At 49.4% G+C, this 21,227-nt stretch overlaps 1 protein-coding gene across 2 annotated transcripts in view; it reads right to left on the minus strand.

The window, feature by feature from the left end:
• Positions 1–16,359: 16,359 nt before the first annotated feature.
• PITPNB (phosphatidylinositol transfer protein beta) overlaps positions 16,360–21,227 on the minus strand; it is a 61,385-nt gene continuing 56,517 nt past the window's right edge. The window contains exons 11-12 of one of the 2 annotated variants that reach the window (XM_055549398.1): positions 19,552–19,637; positions 16,360–18,364 (exon numbers count right to left, since the gene is read on the minus strand). In XM_055549398.1, the coding sequence (XP_055405373.1) occupies positions 19,590–19,637 (48 nt within the window). In that variant the 3' untranslated portion in view covers positions 16,360–18,364; positions 19,552–19,589. The remainder of the gene's footprint in view (positions 18,365–19,551; positions 19,638–21,227) is intronic. The other variant, XM_055549397.1, reaches the window with a different exon arrangement.

The following is a 21,227-nucleotide window of genomic DNA, read 5'->3' on the forward strand; positions in this document are numbered from 1 at the left end:
GGGTGTTCTTTGGAAGGAATGATGCTAAAGCTGAAACTCCAATACTTTGGCCACCTGATGCGGAGAGTTGACTCATTGGAAAAGACTCTGATGCTGGGAGGGACTGGGGGCAGGAGGAGAAGGGGATGACAGAGGATGAGATGGCTGGATGGCATCACTGAATCGATGGACGTGAGTCTGAGTGAACTCCGGGAGTTGGTGATGGACAGGGAGGCATGGTGTGCTGCGATTCATGGGGTCGCAAAGAGCGACTGAACTGAACTGGGGAACTAAGATCCCACACGCTGTGCAGTGTGGCCAGAAAAAAAAATGTAATCCACAAGAAGCATGTAAAAATGTGGAGAATTGTGATCTAACAGAAGGTTAGGAAAGCAAAATGTACACTGCGCCTGCAGCCACATACGCCGAGTGTGTGTAGACAAGACGGAGTGGGAACGTGGAAGGAAGGGGGCGGTCAGAATGGCAGTATCTTCAGTTGTTTATTTAAAGTTTCTTTCCAGTTGTATCCCCTCATCCTATAGATGCTATTACTCCCATTTTAGAGATGAGGAAACTGAGGCTCAGGGAGGTGACACTATTTGCATGTGGCTGCTGAGATGAGCCAGGCAGCTGACTGAGTCCCTCTGTAATCCTGCCTCCCCACCCGGGCCTTCAGCTCTTGGGGGCTGAAGACAAAACTCTTGCCTCCAAGGTCTCCTCTCCTCCTCCTCGACCATCCCTGCGCCTCTGGCTGTCCCCACTAAGACTCGGTCTCAAGTTCCCCACCGCAGCCCAAGAGGGAGCAAGACTCAGAGAAGCCCCCACACCAGATAAGAATTGCCTGAAAAATACCCTCACGTCTACAGCCTGCCTTTTGCATGAGTCTCGGCACAAAGGCCCCCATGCCCACTGGGGTGGCCCTGCCAGTCAGGCAAACAGAGCGATGTATCAGAGCTGCCCGGCGTGGCCATCTGCTCTTTAGAGCGCAGTTAAATCTGACCCAGCAACTACGACTTCGCAGTAGGCGACGGCCTATAAATGCGGCACATCCCCAGGCTCCAGGCTCCACAGAGAATCCTAGAGCCCCACACACTGTAGGGTCAATAGCCCCTTCTTTGAAGGCAACTGGAAGAAGTGACTTGTGTCCACAGAGCTGCCTTGCTGGGCCAGGCTCTCATGTCAACTTACTCACTCTTCCTGAGAACTCATTAAGGTGCACGTCTTTCTCCCTGTTTCACAGACAAGGAGCATGAAGCCAGCCTGTCTGGCCTGGAACATGCCCCTGTCCTCCAGCCCAGGCAAACAAACTCAGCTCTCTCTCCTCCCCTACCCCAGCCCCACATACTTTGCTTCTGAGTCACTCTTTCAGGAGTTTTCTTTAGACACAAGCTCCTCTGTAGATATTTATCAAGTGTTGACCCTATGCCAGAATCTGCCTGGAGGAACAGAAGGTGCCATGGGCAGGGAAAAAAAAAAAGACACAGCCCCTGCCCTCATGGAGCTTTTGGACAAAATAAGGAGGAGGCATTCAATAGTGCAGGAAGCTATACAGTCCGAACAGAAAAAGGAGGGGTGTGTGATGCCCTGAGAATGTGGGATTCACAGAGGGCTTCCCTGAGGAAGTGCCATACAGGCTGGGAGCGGAAGGCAGCGGGAGGTAACAAAAGAAAAAAAAGGAAGAATGGTATCCCAGCAGCAGGCACAGCACATGAAGGGGGCCTGTGAGTGAAGTCGCTGTTGTGTCTGACTCTTTGTGACCTCTGTCCATAGGATTCTCCAGGCGAAAATACTGGAGTGGATTGCCATTTTCTTCTCCAGGGGAATCTTCCTGACCCAGGGATCGAACTCTGGTCTCCCGCATTGCAGGCAGACACTTTAACCTTTGAGCCACGGGGCCCAAAAAAGTCAGTGTGATGGGAGCACAGTGTGCAGGGAATAATCACGTCTTTCCATCCACAAAAAGGGCCTGGAATCAGCATTTGTATCAGCACATTGTTGAGAGGATTAAACTGAGAAGTTCCTAGAAATGGTGCCTGTCGTGGAGTGGTGGTGTTCAGTCGCTAAGTTGTGTCCACCTCTTTGTGACCCCACGGACTGCAGCACAGCAGCCTTCCCTGTCCTTCCCTGTCTCCTGGAATTTGCTCAAACTCGTGTGTGTTAAGTCGGTGAAGCCATCCAACCATCCCATCCTCTGTTGCCCGCTTCTCCTGCCGCCCTCAATGCTTCCCAGCATCCGGGGTTTTTCCTAATGAGCTGGCTCTTTGTATGAGGCAGCCAAAGTATTGGAGCTTCAGTTTCAGCGTCAGTCCTTGCAATGAATATTCAGAAATGCTTTCCTTTAGGATTGACTGGTTTGATCTCCTTGTTGTCCAAGGGACTCTCTATAGAGTTTTCTCCAGCAACACAATTTGTGGCATGGAGTAAGCATTCCCTAAACAGTAGTGATTCTTGTATTTTTCTCTTCTTATCACCATATGTCATCAAACCTAAGACACCACGTCCCAATTTTAGAGGTATTAAAATGCAAGAGGAAAAAATTACTTTTTTAGAATTGATGGAATACAGCATAATTCCTGTTGCCCAGACTGAGGCCACGAGGCTTGGGGCGGGGATATAATTTGCCTGTTTTTCTCCCCATGTGCCCTGGGACGGGGTCCTCACCGGGTCATTCTGGTGTCAGGTTCAGGCAGATTTTTGCTGTTAATGACATGTTGCAAGAGGAGACTCAACCCTTTTTTGAGCCATGGATTAACTTATTTTACTGCCATGTCAAAGAGAAGCAGAAGTCGGGAGCAATTATGCTGATGGGGGCCCCACCCACCCCCCCCCAACACTCTCCTCCTGGCCTCTGCCAAGATGACTCAGCCCCAACTATCCCCCTAATTATCTCAACCTGTGTGGACTCCCCACTTGAGGCCACCCTTCCCCCAAACTTGCATTACTGGAACCCCAAGGGCCTCAGGCAGGTGGAGAGATCCTCTCTCTCTGAAATGGACTGTGGGCTTCCAGGCCCTTCCGCCATTCCTCATAAACCCAGTTCCCACTTCCCTCTCCTTTCTGCCCACCCTTCTCAGCATGCATGCCCTGTGGTTGATGGCATTTGTAGAAGTTCCTGCTTAGCGCTCTTTCTTTGGGCATCCCTGTTTCTCCACCCCTGGCCTTGCTTGTCAACCTGCCTGGGAAAGGAGAGATACTGAATTTGAATTCCCCCTGAGAAGAGAAACTATCTTGCGTTGACATCTAAAAATCCCACCCAGAAGAGCTCATGGCACAAAGAAGTTCTTCAAGACAAGTCAGTTGATATATGGTATTCATTTTTCTCTTTCTGACTGACTTCTCTCTGTATAACAGGCTCTGGGTTTATCCACCTCATTTGAACTGACTCAAATGCATTCCTCTTATGGTTGAGTAATATTCCATTGTGTATATGTACCATAACTTCTTTATATATATGGAATCTAGAAGGATGGTACTAATGAGCCTATTTGCAGGACAGGAGTGGAGACGCAGACACAGACCAGACTTGTGGACACAGTTGGGGAAGGAGAGGTTGAAACATACACTTTACCTTGTGTAAAATGGATGGCCAGTGGGAAGTCGCTGTGTGACTCAGGGAGCTTAAGCCCAGTGCTCTGTGACAGCCTGTGGGGGCGGGTGGGATGGGGTGTCAGGTGGGAGAGAGGCTCAAGAAGGAGGGGACACATGTATTACCTATGGCTGATTCATGCTGATGTATGGCAGAAACCAACCCCAAATTTAAAGTAACTATCCTCCAATAATAATAATTAAAAAAAAAAAAAAGACAAAGTGGGTTGAATAAAAGAGAAGAAAAAGGGAAAAAAAAAAAAGGAACCAAAGAAGAACTTTGGTCTCGGAAGAGGCAAGAAGGCCTCCAAGGAAGGGGATGATATGGCTGAATCAGACTCCTGTAGTATAACAAGCGAGAGAAAAACAATACGGAAACAACAGCAAGAGTGAGCAGACATGCCGATGTTCCCTGCAAACCTAGAAATCAAGGGATCCGTAGATTCTCACGGGGAGAGAGGAGAAGGCCCTAAACATGGATCTTCATGCTCAGGATTCAATAAAGGACCTTTTGGCTGAGAGGGTGCTCCTAGCCATGTCAGTTTTATGAAGGCAGGAGTCCCATGAATTGAACGGGCACAGAAGCCCTGCTGAGCAGGCAGACTGAGGCTCCGGGGCCCAGGCCCAGGCCGGGAGGCGCTGGGAGCCTGCCTGACTTGTCTGTAATTGGCGGATGGCAGGGATGAACTGATTCCTTCAAGGACCCTCATCTGTGAGCAGCTCAGTGTTGTCATCTGTCTAGACAGACCCTCCCCTGCCAATCTGTTCCCCTCCTTGCTACCACAGACATGGGCATTATGTATTTAATGTCATTTCAGGCTTCCAGGACACCTGCCACCCCTTTAAAGATATTGCCTTGGGTAGGTGATTTTCATTTATTCTTTAAAATTTTGTGGCCATGATGCCACATGGTAGGTGGGATCCCAGTTCCCCAACCAGGGATCGAACCCACGCCCCACTGCATTGGAAGCACTGGGCCACCAGGGAAGTCCCCCAGGGTTAGTGGTTTTTAAAATGCGTGTAAGTGATACCATCCTCTGTGGTTCATTTGCCATTTTATTTTCTTCGTCAGTGTAAATTTTCAAAGGTTCATCCTTGCTCCCTCCTTTTACTACTGTATACTACTCCATTTTATGAACATCCCTTATTTTATCTGTCCATTTCTCCACAATGTAAGTTATCTCTAATGCTACCCTACCACATACTTCATTTCCTTTTATGAAAATGAGGTGCCACCAAGGTGACTTCCAAGTTTCCATAAGCTGGCTGCCTACACAGTACAGACCTCACCCCCAGGAAGCACATGGTCCAATTGGAAAATTCATGATTTGTACATACAGATGAGGGATTTCATTGCTCGGCTGGACTGGGTGCCAAATACGTGTCTTAATTTTCATCTCTGCTGTTGGCCTCCTCACCCTGAGCATGCTTCACAGAGCGATCTGATACAGGGGTGGGGGTGGAGGTGGAGGGGGGCCAGTGGGGTGCAGCTCCATGGATTCCGTCAGGGGGCCCTGCCTTGTCCATCAATAGCAGTCCGTCCTGGCCCAGACCAGCAGGACGAACCTCACGTCACGCAGCGGGAATCCTCTCACTGTTATTTATGTTGGCTGCAAAATCCAGGAAATCGCCACTGGATATATAGCCCAGCGTCTCAGGATTAAATCTTGTTAGCATGAATCTCATTCCTCGGTATTCCCCTGTGACCCAGACCACAGGGCCTGCCTGATGCTGCATCCAGGTTTGTCGTTACAGGGAAAAGAAAGAAACCAGAGCCCACGTCGGGGAGGCTCCGGATCAGATCTATGGCCTGGTGGAAACACTGCCATATGCTTAATTGTACTCCAATTACACAGAATGCCCTAGAATCGCCGCTCTGGGGTGGAGTGACGCAAATGGCCATCATTACATTTGGGCAGCCCTGTTCGTTTATACTGTGATCTTTGCATCTACCATGCGGTTCACGGAGAGTCACCAGCCTCTTCTAACACGGGAGAAATGCTGGGGTGAGTCACTTGCACGTGCTTACTGAGCACCTAGTACAGACCACACAGGAGGGCCTCGTGAGACGAGCTCTTGTGGATCTTGTAGACCAGTGGGAAGAGACACGCAGTAGGCACACACGACACACAGGTGCAGGTGGTGGTGAGTGCCTCGAAGGGTACCGAGCTACGGCAGACGGGCTGGGCTGGGGGGGCTGTTTTGTGTACGGTGGCTTGAGAAGGCCTTCTAGAGTGGAGAGGGGGCACGTGAGGGCATCTGAGAGAGGCAGGAGAGGGAGTCGGGAGGGGCTCTGGGGGCCGTGTCCCAGGCAGCGGGAGCAGCAAAGGCCCAAGGTGAGCGGCCCGGCATGTTGGAGAGCTGGCCCGCAGGAGGCCGGCTTGGCTGGAGTGTGGAGAGGTGAGCGGGAAGGGGTGGGCATAGATGGGGCCTAGCAAGTGGCTGTCAGTCACTCGGGAGGACTTGGAGCAGAGAAGGGCTGATACAGTTTATCACTTAAGAGAGCCACTCTGGTTTCTCTGTGGGAGAAGAAAGGGGCCAGTTAGGAAGGTCTTGAGCAACAGTCCAGGGAGAGGATGGTGGCTGGGCTGGGTTCCGTTTGTTGAGGCAGCTGTGGTGAGAAGGGTCGAAGTTTAGACTTGTGTTCAAGGCGGAGCCCATAGGAACAGGTATGGGGATGTGGGGTGGGAGGGGTGCACGTGACTCAGTCGGTGGGGGTGTAGGGGGTGCTGGGAGGGTTGAGGGGGCGGGACAGGAAGGCACATCACCTGCTCAGCTGTGCCCCCCACTCCCTCCACCACAACCTGTCACTGCGCTTTGCTTTATCCGCTTGCATGCTGACTGCCATTAAATCCAGCGGGCTTGACACCTGTTCAGGTGATCCCCGGACTCCCCTTTTGCTTTTGAGGAGTCTGCTTCTTGCATGCCCTCCTTCTTACCAATGGGATTATCGTGAACAGGGTTTGGGACCAGGACCTCGGATCAACCTCCGTGTTTTCACATAAAACCCATACAAATGATCCTTTGTGTTTGCACCTACTTGAAGCCATACCCAGAGAAGAGGAGAGTCATCACCTGGCCGAGCCCTGCCCAGGTTGAGGCGTGAAGGATCTTGATGCTGGGATCCTGCCAGGGCCAAACACTGGTTCCCACTCCTTCCTCTCAGCTCAGCCCATTTCCTAGGCTCCCTGGTCCCCATCATCCGGCCTGGAGACCTCACACGCAAGTCAGAGAAGAGTCCATCTTCATGCACAGCTGTGATTATTTGAGGAGCTGCAGATTTTAAACATTTGAAAGCACTAAGCGATGCTAGGCTTCGATAATCAGGTACAAGGCATCTGGCCTCTTGTTCTTTCTCCCTGCAGAAGCTCCCGTGATGATTAAGGAAGAAAGCAATTCTGTCTTAGGATGTTCATGGTTCCAGTCCTTTCCACTTTAGAATTTCTTAGATCTAATTCCTTATTTGTTCCATCTTGGAACGTTCAAGGTTTTCACTCCCTTAACAAAATATCCTAGATCCAATTCCTGCCCTTCTAGAATTTCCTTGATCTAATTTCTAATCGAGTCTGCCCCAGAACTTTGGAAGAGTACGTGGGAAACAGGTCTGGGTCACTTTCCCTACCGTGGATATTTGCTTGCATCCAATTATTTCTTCACTCGATCTGAGTGTCGACTGTGGGCCAGACAGAGAGCTGGGAACTGAAGGCAAAAGCAAACTGGGCTGAGCCCTTCCCTTGAGGAGCTCACACTGAGGGAAGCAGACAGTCTACTCAAGAAGGTGATAAGGGCGTCGTGTGCTGCACTCAGGCAAGGTGAGGGAACGTGGGCCCTGAGGGTACTTGGGCTTCCCAAGTTCAAGTGCTCCATCACCACAGGGAACTGATCATAATTGGATCCCTCGGCCTGAGTCCTCAGCAGTAGTTCTTCTGGGGTCCGGGGTGGGGCCCAAGTAGGGTGATGTGGAAAGTCCAGGACATGGGACTTCCTGTGCTAAAACTAGGGTCGTTCTGAGCAAACTGGGATAGTCTGTCTCCCTCAGTCCAGGAGTCTGCATTTTTAACGTGATCCTCCAGTGATTCAAATGCAGGTGGCTCCCAGGGACCTGGGCAGGTGCAGAGAGGAGGCCCTAAGCCCCAGTCTGCCCCAGGATATTTGAGGGTTCCCAGTTTTCCCTGGGATGGGGTGGGGAACATGGCCAGGCTGTGAAGTCCAGAGCGAGTTTGCAAGGGCAAAGTTGGCTGGTTGTTGTTGTTTAGTTGCTAAGTTGTGTCCGACTCTTTGCAACCCCGTGGACTGTAACCCACCAGGCTCCTCTGTCCATGGGCTTTCCCAGGCAAGAATACTTGTGTGGCTAGCCTTTTCCTTCTCCAGGGGATCTTCCCGACCCAGGAATGGAACCCATACTCCCTGCATTGGAAGGTGGGTTCTTTTTCCATTGAGCCATCTGGGTTGGCTGGTGGGGATGTGTAATCCTGCCAGACAGGGCAGTCAAGACTCCTGGGAGTAGAAGCACAATTGAGGGTTAAGCCTCCCGAATCTGCTGACCTAGATCTGAGCATCCCATCCCCCAGTGTGGCAAGCTAGTGTGGGGGAGAAATAACGATGAAAACAGATTGATTACCCTAACTGGGTGGAGATGTCCAAGCTTGTTGATACCACCAGCAGCGCCCCAGCCAGGCACAGCTAGCTTCAGCTTCTGTGAGCTGCAGGATATTTGGAATCAAGGCTCAACCTTGAAGAAGTATTAATGAAAATGTCACAGGCACTAAAGTCAAAGCAGATGCGAAGCCGGCTCCGTGGGCAGACATAGCTGATAAGAAACAGCCCAGGAGAGAACAAAACCTCTTGAGATTAGGTCAAGGGCAGACCAGAAAGAAAAAAAAAAAAGGACATCGGGGATCCCCCATGGCAACTCAGAGGAACGCTGTTGCTCCTGTGGACAAGCTGACATTTTTGTGCCGCTGCGTTTTATACCGACATCCCGACAGGGCAGCGTTCGGAGGCCTCCACATCAGCAAATAAATATTACGTCTCCATCTTCAGCTAAGCAGAGCTGTGGTGCATTCCTATTACTTCATGTGGATTAACCATCTGGAAGTTGAATCAAGCCACAGAGTAAAGAATGGGATCCAATTTTGCATTCACCAAAATAAGCCGTACTAGTCTCAATTTATGGCAGATGGTTATGCAGTCTCAGTGGGCCAAAAAAAAATCTCTCTGCAAAAGAATAAAGTTTATGCCAATTACTGTAATAGGAACCAGCACAACAACTGTGTGGGTTGACTAAGATCGCAGATATTGCTGTACAGCTCATAAACCGTGGGGGGCCCGGGGGAACGATGGGGACCCAGTTAATTCATTAAGATAACGCGAGAGAAATGAGGAGCAGAGTTAGTCATAAAACAGAAATATTTCCTCGCAAAGGAGGGGAGGAGAGCGAGGTGGGGTAGCTCTTAAACTGGGACGCGGCCTCGGCCGGGCTGCAGGCAGGGCAAAGGGGAAGGGTTAACAGGTAGTGGTTGCGAGAGAGCCTGTCTGCAGCCCTGTGGGAAAGGCGTGAGAGGAAGGGGTTAAACCTGGGGCTTGCTGGCTCCACGCATTCCAAACGGATCTGTGGCACGTGGATGACTCCGCGGCAGACAGTGGGGAGGCCCTGAGCTCTCAGTGGCCAATGCCGCCAGTGCTCCTGGTCCCTGCGTTTACGGAGCTCCCAGCTTGGTGGAGATGGCAGCACACGGTAGGGATGTTGGCCTTGTCGGGAGGTCGGGCCCCTGCCCCCGCCAGGCTGAGGTTGAAGGATGAACAGGGAAGGGAAGGGGGTGTCCAGACTTGGCGGGCACCCCGGGGCTTAGGTCTCAGAAACTGGAAAAAGGCACATGTGGCTGGAGGTGAGGGTGAGGATGAAGAGGGTGCCGGGCCAGTACAGGACGAGGAGGTTGGCTTCTGTCCTGGAAGCAAAGATGGAAGGAATGACCTGACCCACCTGCTTGGGGAGAGAGGCCCTGGCCGCAGGAAGCACTGCCTCTTGTCAGCCGAGGTCAGCTTCTTGATCTGTGGGAAGTGTGAGGACTTCCTGTTCCCTCCTGGGTGGTGTTAGGGTGGACCAGTGAGCTAGAGCAGAGGGTGGGGAAGGGATTCGCTCCCTCCGCGATGGGTCATCCCGCCTGAGGAAAGCAGTCCTAGGCCCCCGGGCCAGGCCTCCCCAGACTGGAACTAGAGAGGCAGGCTAGGGGCACACGAGGCTGCAAGGCAAGGTTGTGTTTCCTATACGATCTGGGTTCGGCTTTTGTATTTATTTTTAAATGAAAGCTTTTAGCTTCAAGAACATTGATATTTGGGGCTGAGAATAAGGTAACCAACTGTTGTGGTTTTCTCGGGACTGTCTTGGTTTTACAACCTGAAGCCCAGCCTCCCAGGAAACCCCTCTACCTGGACAAACCAGGATGGCTGGTCCGCCTAGCTGATGAGTCGACCAACCCTAGGGCGAATCCAGTGCTGGAGAGGTCTCCACGCATTGTTTACACATTCACGTCTCCTGGCCACGCCCCGCTTTGGTATTATCACCCCAGCCTTCACTGGCAGGACAGTGAGGCTCGGGGCCAAGACGTACTTGTTGGCCCATTGCTCAGTAAGTGGACGTGTCAGGCTTGGGATGCAGGCGGCGGACGCCAAAGCCCCCACATGCAGAGAGACAGCGGCAGTGACCATTAGTAAACCCGATGGCAGTGGTCACGGTTGACGACCTCCACGTTCTCTGGTGGACGGACTGACAAGGACAGGAACGGAGCTCTTGGCAAGCAACAGTAGTCCCACTGTTCCTCGCCTGGCCAGATGACTCGTCCATACTCACTCTCGGCCCGAGCAAACACAGGGCCTGCATGTCAGCCTGGTGGCCCAGAGCCAAGGCTGGGCCAGGCGGTCCCCAGTCTCCGACAGAGCACCCCCCCAGCCCCAGGATCCAGGGCGGCGAGGAGGAGGGAGAGGGCCAAGGAGGGGGCCGAATTCCAGGGTGAGTCTGAGAAGCCCCTGCCTGAGGCCTGGCGCTCGCATGCGTGGGGAGCTCGCCAGCCGGAATGCAGGCGCTGACCTCAATCGCACAAGTGGAAAATCTGAGCCTGTTGGGTTGGAAGGGGCCGGGAGGAATCCTGCAATCCCCCCACCGACGGCTTTCTGGCACACGCCTAGGGAAAGGGGTGATCTCATGGGCCACCAGATGCCGAAGCGAAAATTCCTGCCGCAGTGAGAGAAGGCACGGCCGGGTGTGCACACGGGGAAGTGCTCGCAAGGTCCCAGGCCTCACAGGGATAGCTTCAGGTAAGAGTCTTCTGTAAAGCGAGATACTGAGGACAGTTCTCGGAGGAAAAGAAACTACCCCAAGTTCCACCACGCTGACAAAACCACCCTGGTGGCCTCCCCCTCCAGGGCCATGGGCCTTCAGACTACCCGCAGCTGGAGACTGCAGTTCTGACTCCTCACCTCGACGGGGCAGACATTGGGTTTCTACGTATGTCAGAATTATCACCAAACCTTTCCCCCAAGGAGTTTGAGGGGACTTCCACCCAGGAGGTGCAGGCACAGGCCCTCAACGCCACAACGCGTCTCAAAGTTCAAGTAGGAGGGGTGGCCAGGGGGACTGGGCGGGTGTGGGTGGAGTGATGCTAGGAAGCCTGCCTGAAGAGGTGGCCTCAGTTTGGACATAAAATGCCGCACGGGAGTTTCCTGACATCCTAGACTGGGGGGGAAACCCAGCACTGTTCAGGAAGAACTGCTTTCTTGGCTCTGAGTACTGGGAAGAATTGGTCGTGGAAGTTTGCTCTTAAGTGGTGTTTGAGAACATGAGCGTCCTCAGTAGAATTATCATTGTGGCCGCTCCTTGTCAGCCCTTAGTATATGGCACAGGCGTGGAACCTTGCAGCTCTCAAACACAGGGAGACACGGGGTGATGGGCAGAGGTTGTGCATGACTCCACAGTGGCCTGTGGGTAAGATCCCTGGCACCGCTGCTTTCCGTAATACCACCTAGCAAAATTACACTTATCTGGGCCTCAATGTCATCATCTGTGAAAGGGGGCGATAACAGCACCTATTTCATAGGGTGGTTGCTGTTCAGTCGCTAAGTCATGTCCGACTCTTTTGAGACCCCACGCACTGTAGCCTTCCAGGCTTCTCTGTCCGTAGGATTTCCCAGGCAAGCATACTGGAGTGGGTTGCCATTTCCTTCTCCAGGGGATCTTCCCGACCCAGGGATTGAACCCACATCTCCTGCATTGCAGGGGGATTCTTTACCACTGAGCCAGTGGTAGTGAAGATTAAAGGAGGCCATTTACATGCTGTGCTTAGAACGATGCCTGACAGACACTATTAAATGTTGACTGTTTTGGTGGGGGGTGGGGGGTGGGGGTGAGGGTGGGGCAAGAATCTAGAGATTGGCAAACTATGGCCCTAGGACCAGATCCCAGCCCACCACCTGTTTGTGCAAATAAAGTTTTATTGGAACCCAGCCACACCCATTCATCTGCACAACATCTGAGGCTGCTTTCGAGCTACAAAGACAGAATTGAGTAGCTGCAACAGAGACTGCATGGCCCACAAAGCCGAATATTTATGAAATACGACGTGACCCTTCATAGAAAACATCTGCCACCCTCTGATCTACACAAATGAACGGCTGTTCTGGGCCTGATCCTCAGCCTTCCTCCAGCCTTCCTTGGTAGAAGCCCCATCCTACAGTGTACTTCTCCGAGAAGGATCTTTCTGGAGCGATAGCTACAGAACAGCGTGGATGGGATGCACCGACAGCCCCTCTCAGCAGGCTGAGTGGTCTCAGGGCTTCCCGGGCCATGGGAAAATGGAGGCGGCTCTGAGAGCGCACTCCAGTCATCAGTATTCCTGGCTGCAGGGAGCTGGCATGCAACGGGATGCCCAGAGGCGAGGCTTTTGTCTAGCACCTACTAATAAACACCGTAAGCCACTCCTCCGTTCCACTTCATGAAGCCCCCTCAGTCTGGAGTGCAAGGCAATTCTGCTATCGACTGATGAGCAGGTGGTGTCAGAATATATAAGCGATCCACGAGGCGGAGACGTGTCACGGTGCTTTACTGCTTCTCAGAAACCCAAGGAGTAAACAGATTCGACCCAAGGTGGAGTGTCACTGACTCGGGGAAAACTCCAGGCTGCCTTTCCAGGCCTAGCCTCACCGTGCCCCGTCAGGAGCCAAGGGGGCCAAGCTCAGGTTAACATGTTAGCAATGGCATCTATGGAGGGAGCCAGATTTTAATTATGGAAAATGTATAGGGCATCTGTGAGCTTTCCCACGAGAATAGCATTTTGGTTTCACAGTCACAGATGGTATTTCCTGGGCAATAGACACACAGCAACGTAAAAATATGCCAGTCGGGAAGAGTTTAGCTACCTGGGATTACCTTGTATTTTATACATCAACAGATTTTGTTAGCACAGCTCTACCCTTCAACTTCTGGTCTGTGCGTGTCCAACTCTGGGTTGGCAATCAGATGGCAAAGAGCAGCGACTGTCTTCCTAAGGCTAGAGCCTTTCTAGAGACAGCACCCAGCGCCTTCACACATCCAGCGGCCACGAGGTGGACGAGCATCGCTGCATCCACTTTACAAACGGGAGATTGAAGCTTTCACTGCTCACAGGCCTCGGCTGCACGGGTCTCTGGGGCCCCAGGGAGCCATGCAGGTGTTTAAGCAAGCGTGCGGCACCATCAGGAGCCATTCTAGAAAGTCACCTCTGGCAGAGCCGCATTAAGGCTTTACAAGCTGTAGTCCAGCGCTTGGCACCTATGGCCTCAACAGCCAAATCTGGCCCACTGGCTGTTTGTGTAAATAAAGTTTTATCGGAACAGACATGCTTACTTTAACTACTGTCTATGGCCATTTTTGCCTTGCAAGGGCAGAGTTGAATAGCTGGGAGAGACCACGTGGTCTGTAAAGCCAAAAACATTTACTGTGTTTGCAGCCCCCCTGCCCCAGATGAGAGGCTGGCTCACGGGAGCACAGCTTGCAACAGGATGCCTCAAGAGGAGCAGGATTTCACAAGCACTCAGGGACACTTTTAAGACTCTGCGATCAACTAAGATTTCTGGCTTGGGCAGCACAGCCAGTCATGCAGTTAAGTGATGGGGGGAGAAGGAGACTTTAAGAGTTTGGTTTTAGACTCCTGAAGAGTCCACCAAAGCTCCTGTTAGCATCTGGAAAGCGAGGAGGAAACACGGGCCTGGAGCTCCCTCGTCTGTTCTCTCCATGTACTTTGTACACTGAGCTACCAGAAGTGCTACCTCCTGCTGCGGCTGGCGGTCAGGATTTGATTCTCTGAGAGGAGAAATTTGATCTTACGGATTTTTTTTGTTCATGCTCCCCTCCTCTAACCCCAGGATTCAGAAGCAGCCCTGCACAGCACAGGCAGGAGTCTGTTGTGGGCAGGAGCAGCTTCAGGGTCAGACGTTTCACCGGGAGAGGCAGTTCTGGGGTACCACTGTGACTCCTGCCCGGGAAGAGTTCCCCAGCTCACATGGGAAGCGAAACGTATGGACACATGAAAAGATGACAAGCAATGAGCATTATTAACCAAGGCGGCAGAGCCTGTAAGAGCCGAGGGGAATGGACCGCTGGCGGTCAGGCTAGACAAATGAAGGCTGTGTGGACAGTGGGCACTGGGCTTTGAAGAACCAGCAGGAGTCTGATGACTTAGAGAGAAAGTGGTCTTCTCGACTGTTTTCCAGGAGCAGGCTGGAAATTCTCTAAGCTTTTCCCCTGTCGTTTGAAAACAGGGCACATTGAACACAAGCCATAGAAAAGCAACTGGTGGGCAACTGATATTTTTAAAGGTTCCCCTGTGATTCTTAGTGGAGCCAAGATTGAGAACTTTTGGTTTGCATGTGCTGAACTGCTTTGAACCAGTAGCCCGAGTGTAACAGAACACTCAAAGTTGTCTACTTTCCCTAATCTGGGAACTGGTTTTGAAGACATCATGGTTAACATTTCCAAGTCAGAAAATGGCAAGTGACCCTGGCAGGGATCCTAGGAAGCACGCCCGGTAGGTGCTCCAGGGTCATCAGGACAACCTTGAACCTGTCTTCGAGCACCTTCCCTCCCTCCCTCCAATCACTTGAAGGCCCCAACTCTAAAACTCACGATGAGGGCAACTTGAAAAAATCAATTTTGGACCCACTCAACTCCTAACATCCAGTGGCTCTCAGTGGTATTAGGTCTGATTCCAAGAACAGTCAGAACATTCGCCTTCCACATGGTCAGAATAGGGAATTCTATGCCGACCCCTTGTCAACTTGACTGCTGAGGAGAAATGGATAAACAGCTGTTAATAGATGGTCTTTTACCTCCTCAGAGACAAGACCTGAGGGGTAGATTGGGCTGGGCTGTGAAACTTTATTGCTTAATGAGTTGAAAAGGAGAGAGGAAAGTGAGCTTTTTTAAAAGCCCGGTGTCAGGTCCAAGGGCTTCCCAAGTGGTTCTGTGGTAAAGAAGCTGCCTGTTAACGCATGAGACACAGTAGATGTGCGTTCGATCCCTGGGTCAGGAAGATCCCGTTGGAGGAGGAAATGGCAACACATTCCACTATTTTTTAGCTGTAAAATCCCTTAGACAGAGGAGCCTGGTGGGCTACACGCCATGGGGCCGCAGAGTTGGACATGACTGAGCACAAGAGCCCAGGTCCTCAAGTGATTTTTAGCTGTGATTTACCAAAAGCCAGGATGCAGTCTGGTAAACGGATGGGACAGGAGGGCGAGAAACCACACGGAGGGGACACACCGTGTGCTGGAGGGTACAGTGCCTTGGCCAACTCTGCACACACCACAGCCGGGCCCCACGGCCATACAGGAGTCCAGGACTCGGTGAGGGGTCAGGAGGGGGCCCCCAGGGACCCCGCTACCTAGCTGCCTTCAGCCTGGACTTTCGCTTTCTCCTATGTGTGACTTGGATGACGTCTAAGGTGTCTCTCCTCCAACTCTCTACTCCCAGACGACTCATCAGACAGAGCCGTCGTCTACCTGTTCACACGCCGGTCTCCCACGCTGGACTCTGCACTGCTGCTCACTGTGGCACCTCCAGGAGACCAGAGTGCCAGCTGTGGAAGTGAGCGCACTGTGAACCCACAGATGACGGACGGTCCACGCGAACGCAAACGCCACCTCTGAAGTAAAACACTGAGGAAATCACCTTGGAAAACACACACAAGAACACCTTGGAAATACAACATTACATTAAATCCATCTAGGTAGTTGGCCACCTCTCTGAAGGTTGAACTGCTCTAGAATGTTAAGCTGGCACCACAAGAAAAGTTACGTGTCTAAAACCAGAAGACTGGAAGTGACAAAGTCCTCAAAGAGGAGATGTGAAACCCGGCCCCAAACCAAAAAGCCAGGGTCTTGAAATGAGCAGAATCTAATGGCAAAATCCTGAGTACTTTAAAAATTACTATGGGTTTTCAAAAAAAAAAAAAAAAAAAAAAACTATAGGTCTTCCATAATTTTCCCTTTAAAAAATAACTTTTTAGAAAACCTCTGAGAATAATATATAATCCTTCTTTACTGTTCAGCTTTCAGAGACAAAATTTAAGAAATCAAATGTAACAAGGTGACATAGGCACACCTCAAGAACAGAGGTTTGCAATAAAAAAAATCAATTAAAAAAAATGTTTCCCCCAAAGTGACAGTGCTGCATCACAGAATTCTTGAAAAAACAGCAGAGAGGTGGTTCACCGTCTTCTGAACCAGACGTGGCATCAGGCGAACAACCACTCAAGCACACAAGTGGCATTTTGTGATCAAATTTATTTTTTGTTTAAATTTCATTTACTTTGTTTTACTGTAATTTACACAAGAGACTGCCAAGTAAACTAGATATTTTACATTCACCACACATTCCCTCAAATCTCCACAGTTGTTAGCTAACATTAAAACCCATGTGCTGGGCCGTCATTTCCATGTGTGCCCAAGCTCCCAAACGATGCTACAGACGCCAGTGAGTTAAGTTCATTAAAAGGAGGCGACTCTCTATTTCACCAGATTAGCAATAATCTTCCTTGCATCAGACACTTTGCAGACAATGATTATGCTCTTGACAAAACCCATCTTACAGCAGTGCCCAGAGAGTAGACGTCGGTTCTGATCCTGAGTACAGAGGACACGTGCAATGTGGGGTCTGCAGCCAAGGGGAGCCGGGTGTTGCCACGCGGGAGTGACCCTGCACAGCCATGTCCAGGCCACTGCGATCACTTCAGTGGGGACACAGGGCGGGAAACCAGGGAGCAGGGAGAGCGGGGCTGTCATCGAATCAGATTACGAATATGGGCCTGGCGTGGGGCAGGAGGGGTGGGAGGTTAAAGAAGATGGCTGGGACCTGAAGGCTTCAACAAGATTCTATTCGAGCTCCCAGGACTGACAGGAAAAGAACTAGACTTGGACAGAGAAAGATGATAAAAATCTTACCTAGCTATTGTTCTTTTTTTAAAAAAAAAAAAAAAAAGGAAAAAAGGAGGCCCGCAGCTTCTAGGCTGCGTTTTCCCGATGCGTGTTCAGGGTGCGTTCCAATGACGTCCCAGGAGAGCACACCCCAGCGGGTGCAGCTGCGCTGGCCGCGGGCCGGGCCTCTGCCTCCTGTGCAGACAGGCCTCGCACTGCCTCTGAATCTCTTCCTGTCTCAGACGCAGCATCTCCCCCTCCAAGTATGTATTTCAACTCGAAAAGAGCAAAACGTCATCACTTTCTATGTTGTACCATGTTAAGTTGTGAGGAATCGAGATCATTTGCATAGTTTCCAAGCTGTAATTTCAGAAAACAGTCATTTTAGAAACAAGACTCCATGGAAGTGCTGTACTTCCAGTTTTTCTTAACGGCCTTACAATCCTATTAATTTCATCAATTTCTGTCTTTGCCTAACAGAAGCCTGAAAAATTATACAGTGTTTTTTTTTTTTTTTTTAATAAATCACAGACCGTCATTTCCATTTTTCCTAGACTTGATGTAGAAAAATACTTGAAATTTAAAATACAAAAATTCAATAAAAAATGGAATTTTTTTTAAAAGGAGCTTTACCTCAGGGGCAAACAAGTAAAAACTGGCCTGTAACTCTCTTTACTAATAGATATTATCCAATTTGGCTGTATGGTAATGAAAATCCAGAAACAAATGATTTTAAATACATTCAGAGTTTCATTCCAGATTCCTTGGAATACCAAAAGATTTTTAATAAACTTTCCTGTGGGATTCTGTTGATTATGGGACTAAAATTAAAATTTATAAGAGACTGATTTAAAAGAACAAAAAAGTAATAAAAGGCTATATATATATATGTATGTGTATATATATATATATATATATATATATATCTTGGTCCACAACTTGCCATTTACGAAACATACCAGCTAGTATTACATTGCAGTCAATTCATCCATTAATGGTATTACTCTGATAATTATTAAAATCTGTTCCAGGTATATATACTGAAAATATTTTCTTTTGCATTCTTGCTGAAGATAGGTACAGTACTTTGGGGAAATTGTACTAATCCCTTCAGTATGTTTGTATGTACATATATACACAAGTGTGTGTACTGGGATCTGTAGCTCTACATGCGTTTTATATACAGCTACAGATTGACACACACAAACATATATACACATGTAACTGGGACCCGTGCCTCTGGGCACAGACCCACAAGCACATGTCTGGGAAACGTCAACACTGCAAGACATGGTCAGATTCTTCTTCACTCATCACTGGCTGCACTGGTTCCCCTTACTTGACCTTGATTACGTAACTGTAAGAAAAGCAAAAGACAGTCCAATGTGTTAAAATACAAAAACACAAAAAGACACACAAAAAATGTTAGACCACAGCTTGTCACAAGCATTCTCTAGGGAAAAAATCCTCAGTGTAGCAAAATTTCTGGCAGACAGTACACCCCAACTACTGCATTTTTAACATTTAACCTCTTGATTCAGGTCTTGCTAAGAACATAATATTTTGTTTCATCAGAGGGAAAATAAATGAGAAGCAGAAATAAATGACAGAAACTCAGGAAAACTTAATGAAAGTAACAATAAATTTTTTTTAAATTTTTAAGTGAACACTGAATTTTAAGAAAAGGGCTTTTGGAGGAGCCCTGGTGGAGTCCATCCATTCTTACTTGGCGCTGCTTTCCTTCAGGACTGAACACCGCTTGTTCAGTAGCTGAAGAGCAGGCAGTACATGTCAGGGGGCAGCAAAGACACAGCAGGTGAGAGGACTGCTCTGTCTTGTCATCTCCTCAGTAAACACCACAGTTCAGTACTAACAAGCGGCAACAGTATATACTGCCTATTTTTGTTTACCCATCCTGGTCTCAACATGTAGGCTAGATTCTGATGCTCTCTTTTCTCCCCTATAAGAAAATCTCTTATCTGGCATGTAAATGTGTGTGAACGAAGTAACACCATACAAATATTTCACACTGGAAATGAAAACCAGTGTATTTACACATATTAAAGCTAAATGTAAAGATACCTGAAGAGTCAACATGAAGGAGGACTTTTTGGTATTCAGAAAAAATTTCAAATTAAATGAATTACTGACCCTCATGGCATGGGATGAAGGATCTTTGATTTTAAATGCTTTTATATGTCTCCTTACTAACCACAAAAGGTCCTAGTGAGAAATAGGTCAGTTAATTGGCTATCGATGGGAAATTAGCTGCATGGTGAGTGAGTGTGCTTGGCAGCTGGATTCTAACCTGCAACACTAAGAATAAGAACTAACTTGGGATTACTACATTCAACCTTCTCCACAGATGAAATTCTTATACAATAGTAACTCGTGTTCACTGTCAATGTCTGACATATATTAAATTCTCTTAAATTCTAAAAATTAAACCACATTTAACACACTGTCTCTATTCAGCAAGTTAACTACCCATTACCAAAAAGGTTCTGGTTTTTAAACATTCTTTTCACCCAGGTCTTCACTTACACAGTTTGGTATTGTCTCTGACCCTACAGGGGACTCATCTAGACATCAGCAGCCGACGTGCCTCGGACGGAACCCTTCTTACGCATCTAAATGTAAAATAAAATCGTGAGCTGCTGAAATCACAGGCTCTACATTGGGTTAGTAAGGAAAGGGAGAAAAAGATCTTGAAGAGATTGTGAAGTGAACGCTGCCTGTTTACAAGCAGATATCCACGTCAAAAATGAAGTTCTGAGGCCATTCTAGTTACCTTGATCCAAAGAAAATCTTGCAAAAGGCTTTTTTTTCTTACACAGCACAAAAAAACATGTTAATATCTATTCTCGGAAACAGGAAACAAAAGCCTGCAGACTGATGATGTGAAATTATCAAAGATGGCCAGGGTGAGCGAACTGCTCACCAACACAGTGTGAGAAAATGCCCTGATGGTCTGGTTCCCTTTTCACAGTCCTTGGACCAGAGGAAGCCGTGTGGTGTGGCCACCTCTGGCTTCTGAGACCAGTGTCCCTCAGAGGAGTTCTTCACGGGAAGTTTATTCAAGAGCGGGAGGCGAAGGAAGAACAAGAGCACAGAAGGACAGTGCACAGAGAAACAAGAACACAAGGGTGCATCACGAAGGACAGACTTCACAGCTCGATGAGAAAATCAAGGAAAGGAAGCTCCACCCCTCCCACCACCCTCCCCTGAAGGGCCAGGGAAGAACAAGCCTAAAGCTGCCCTAAGTATTCCTTCAGTTGCTGGGCCTAATCTCAGTGTTTCTCTGTGGGATTACAAACACGGGCATTCCTCTCATGCCTGACCTCTCAGAGATGCTTTGCCTTCTCTCCAGGGCCAAAACCCATTTGAAAGAAACCCAATTCTTAAAATATTTGAGAATTAAGAAAAGAACTACAACACATCAAATTCTACCATCAGGTGTCAGGCAAACAAGACCTCAAGGAAAGGGGAAATGCCTCGGTGGTGAAGAGGACGTGGAAATGTTAAGCACTCTGGGTAGGCACTCTGAGAAGATGCCAGCAAACCAACCGTCAGGGCTCAGAGCAGCAGCAATGTGATGCGGAATAAAGCTGTCCCTGGTGACCTGGAGCGAAATAACCTATGTGGGATTTAACATTAAGATGACCAGCACTTAACCCTGAAATCTGACTTGAAGTATTTTTGAAATACTTCAACAAAGAAACTGCCATGGACTCCCAACCCTGAACCAAGGACAGATTCCTACCCACTTTATGAGGGAATTTGTCGGTTTAGGCCACATGGGTACAATCACAATGCTTTCTGATAAGCTGGGTTTCTGTGTGACTACCTGTCTGACACCTTCTTTTCAAGTGCAATTCCCAACTCACGAGTGACAGGTGTGCCTGGAGACGCAGCTGGGCCTGCAGGTCCGCCACAGGCACCACCTCCTGCCGGCGCTGCGCTCGGGTGTCTGAGACTAAAACGCTGACAGGGAAGCGAGCGCCCCCCTGGTAAAGAGGCGGCCTCAGCCGTCTGCCCGAGGGCTCCGCCCACTACCCTCTGGCCATCACCACCCTTCCTCATGATAGGAGTGGGGCCTCAGCACAGAAATCAAAAGAAAGCCTCCTGCCTGAGAGTTCAAACCAGCACAAGGAAGTCCGTTTTCGGTTTTTTAACTGGTGCTGGCAAATCCCTTTTTGGAGATACCAAAGCTTACTAAG

This window comes from Bubalus kerabau, chromosome 16 (assembly GCF_029407905.1).
Source record: "Bubalus kerabau isolate K-KA32 ecotype Philippines breed swamp buffalo chromosome 16, PCC_UOA_SB_1v2, whole genome shotgun sequence".
Lineage (NCBI taxonomy): Eukaryota > Metazoa > Chordata > Mammalia > Artiodactyla > Bovidae > Bubalus > Bubalus kerabau.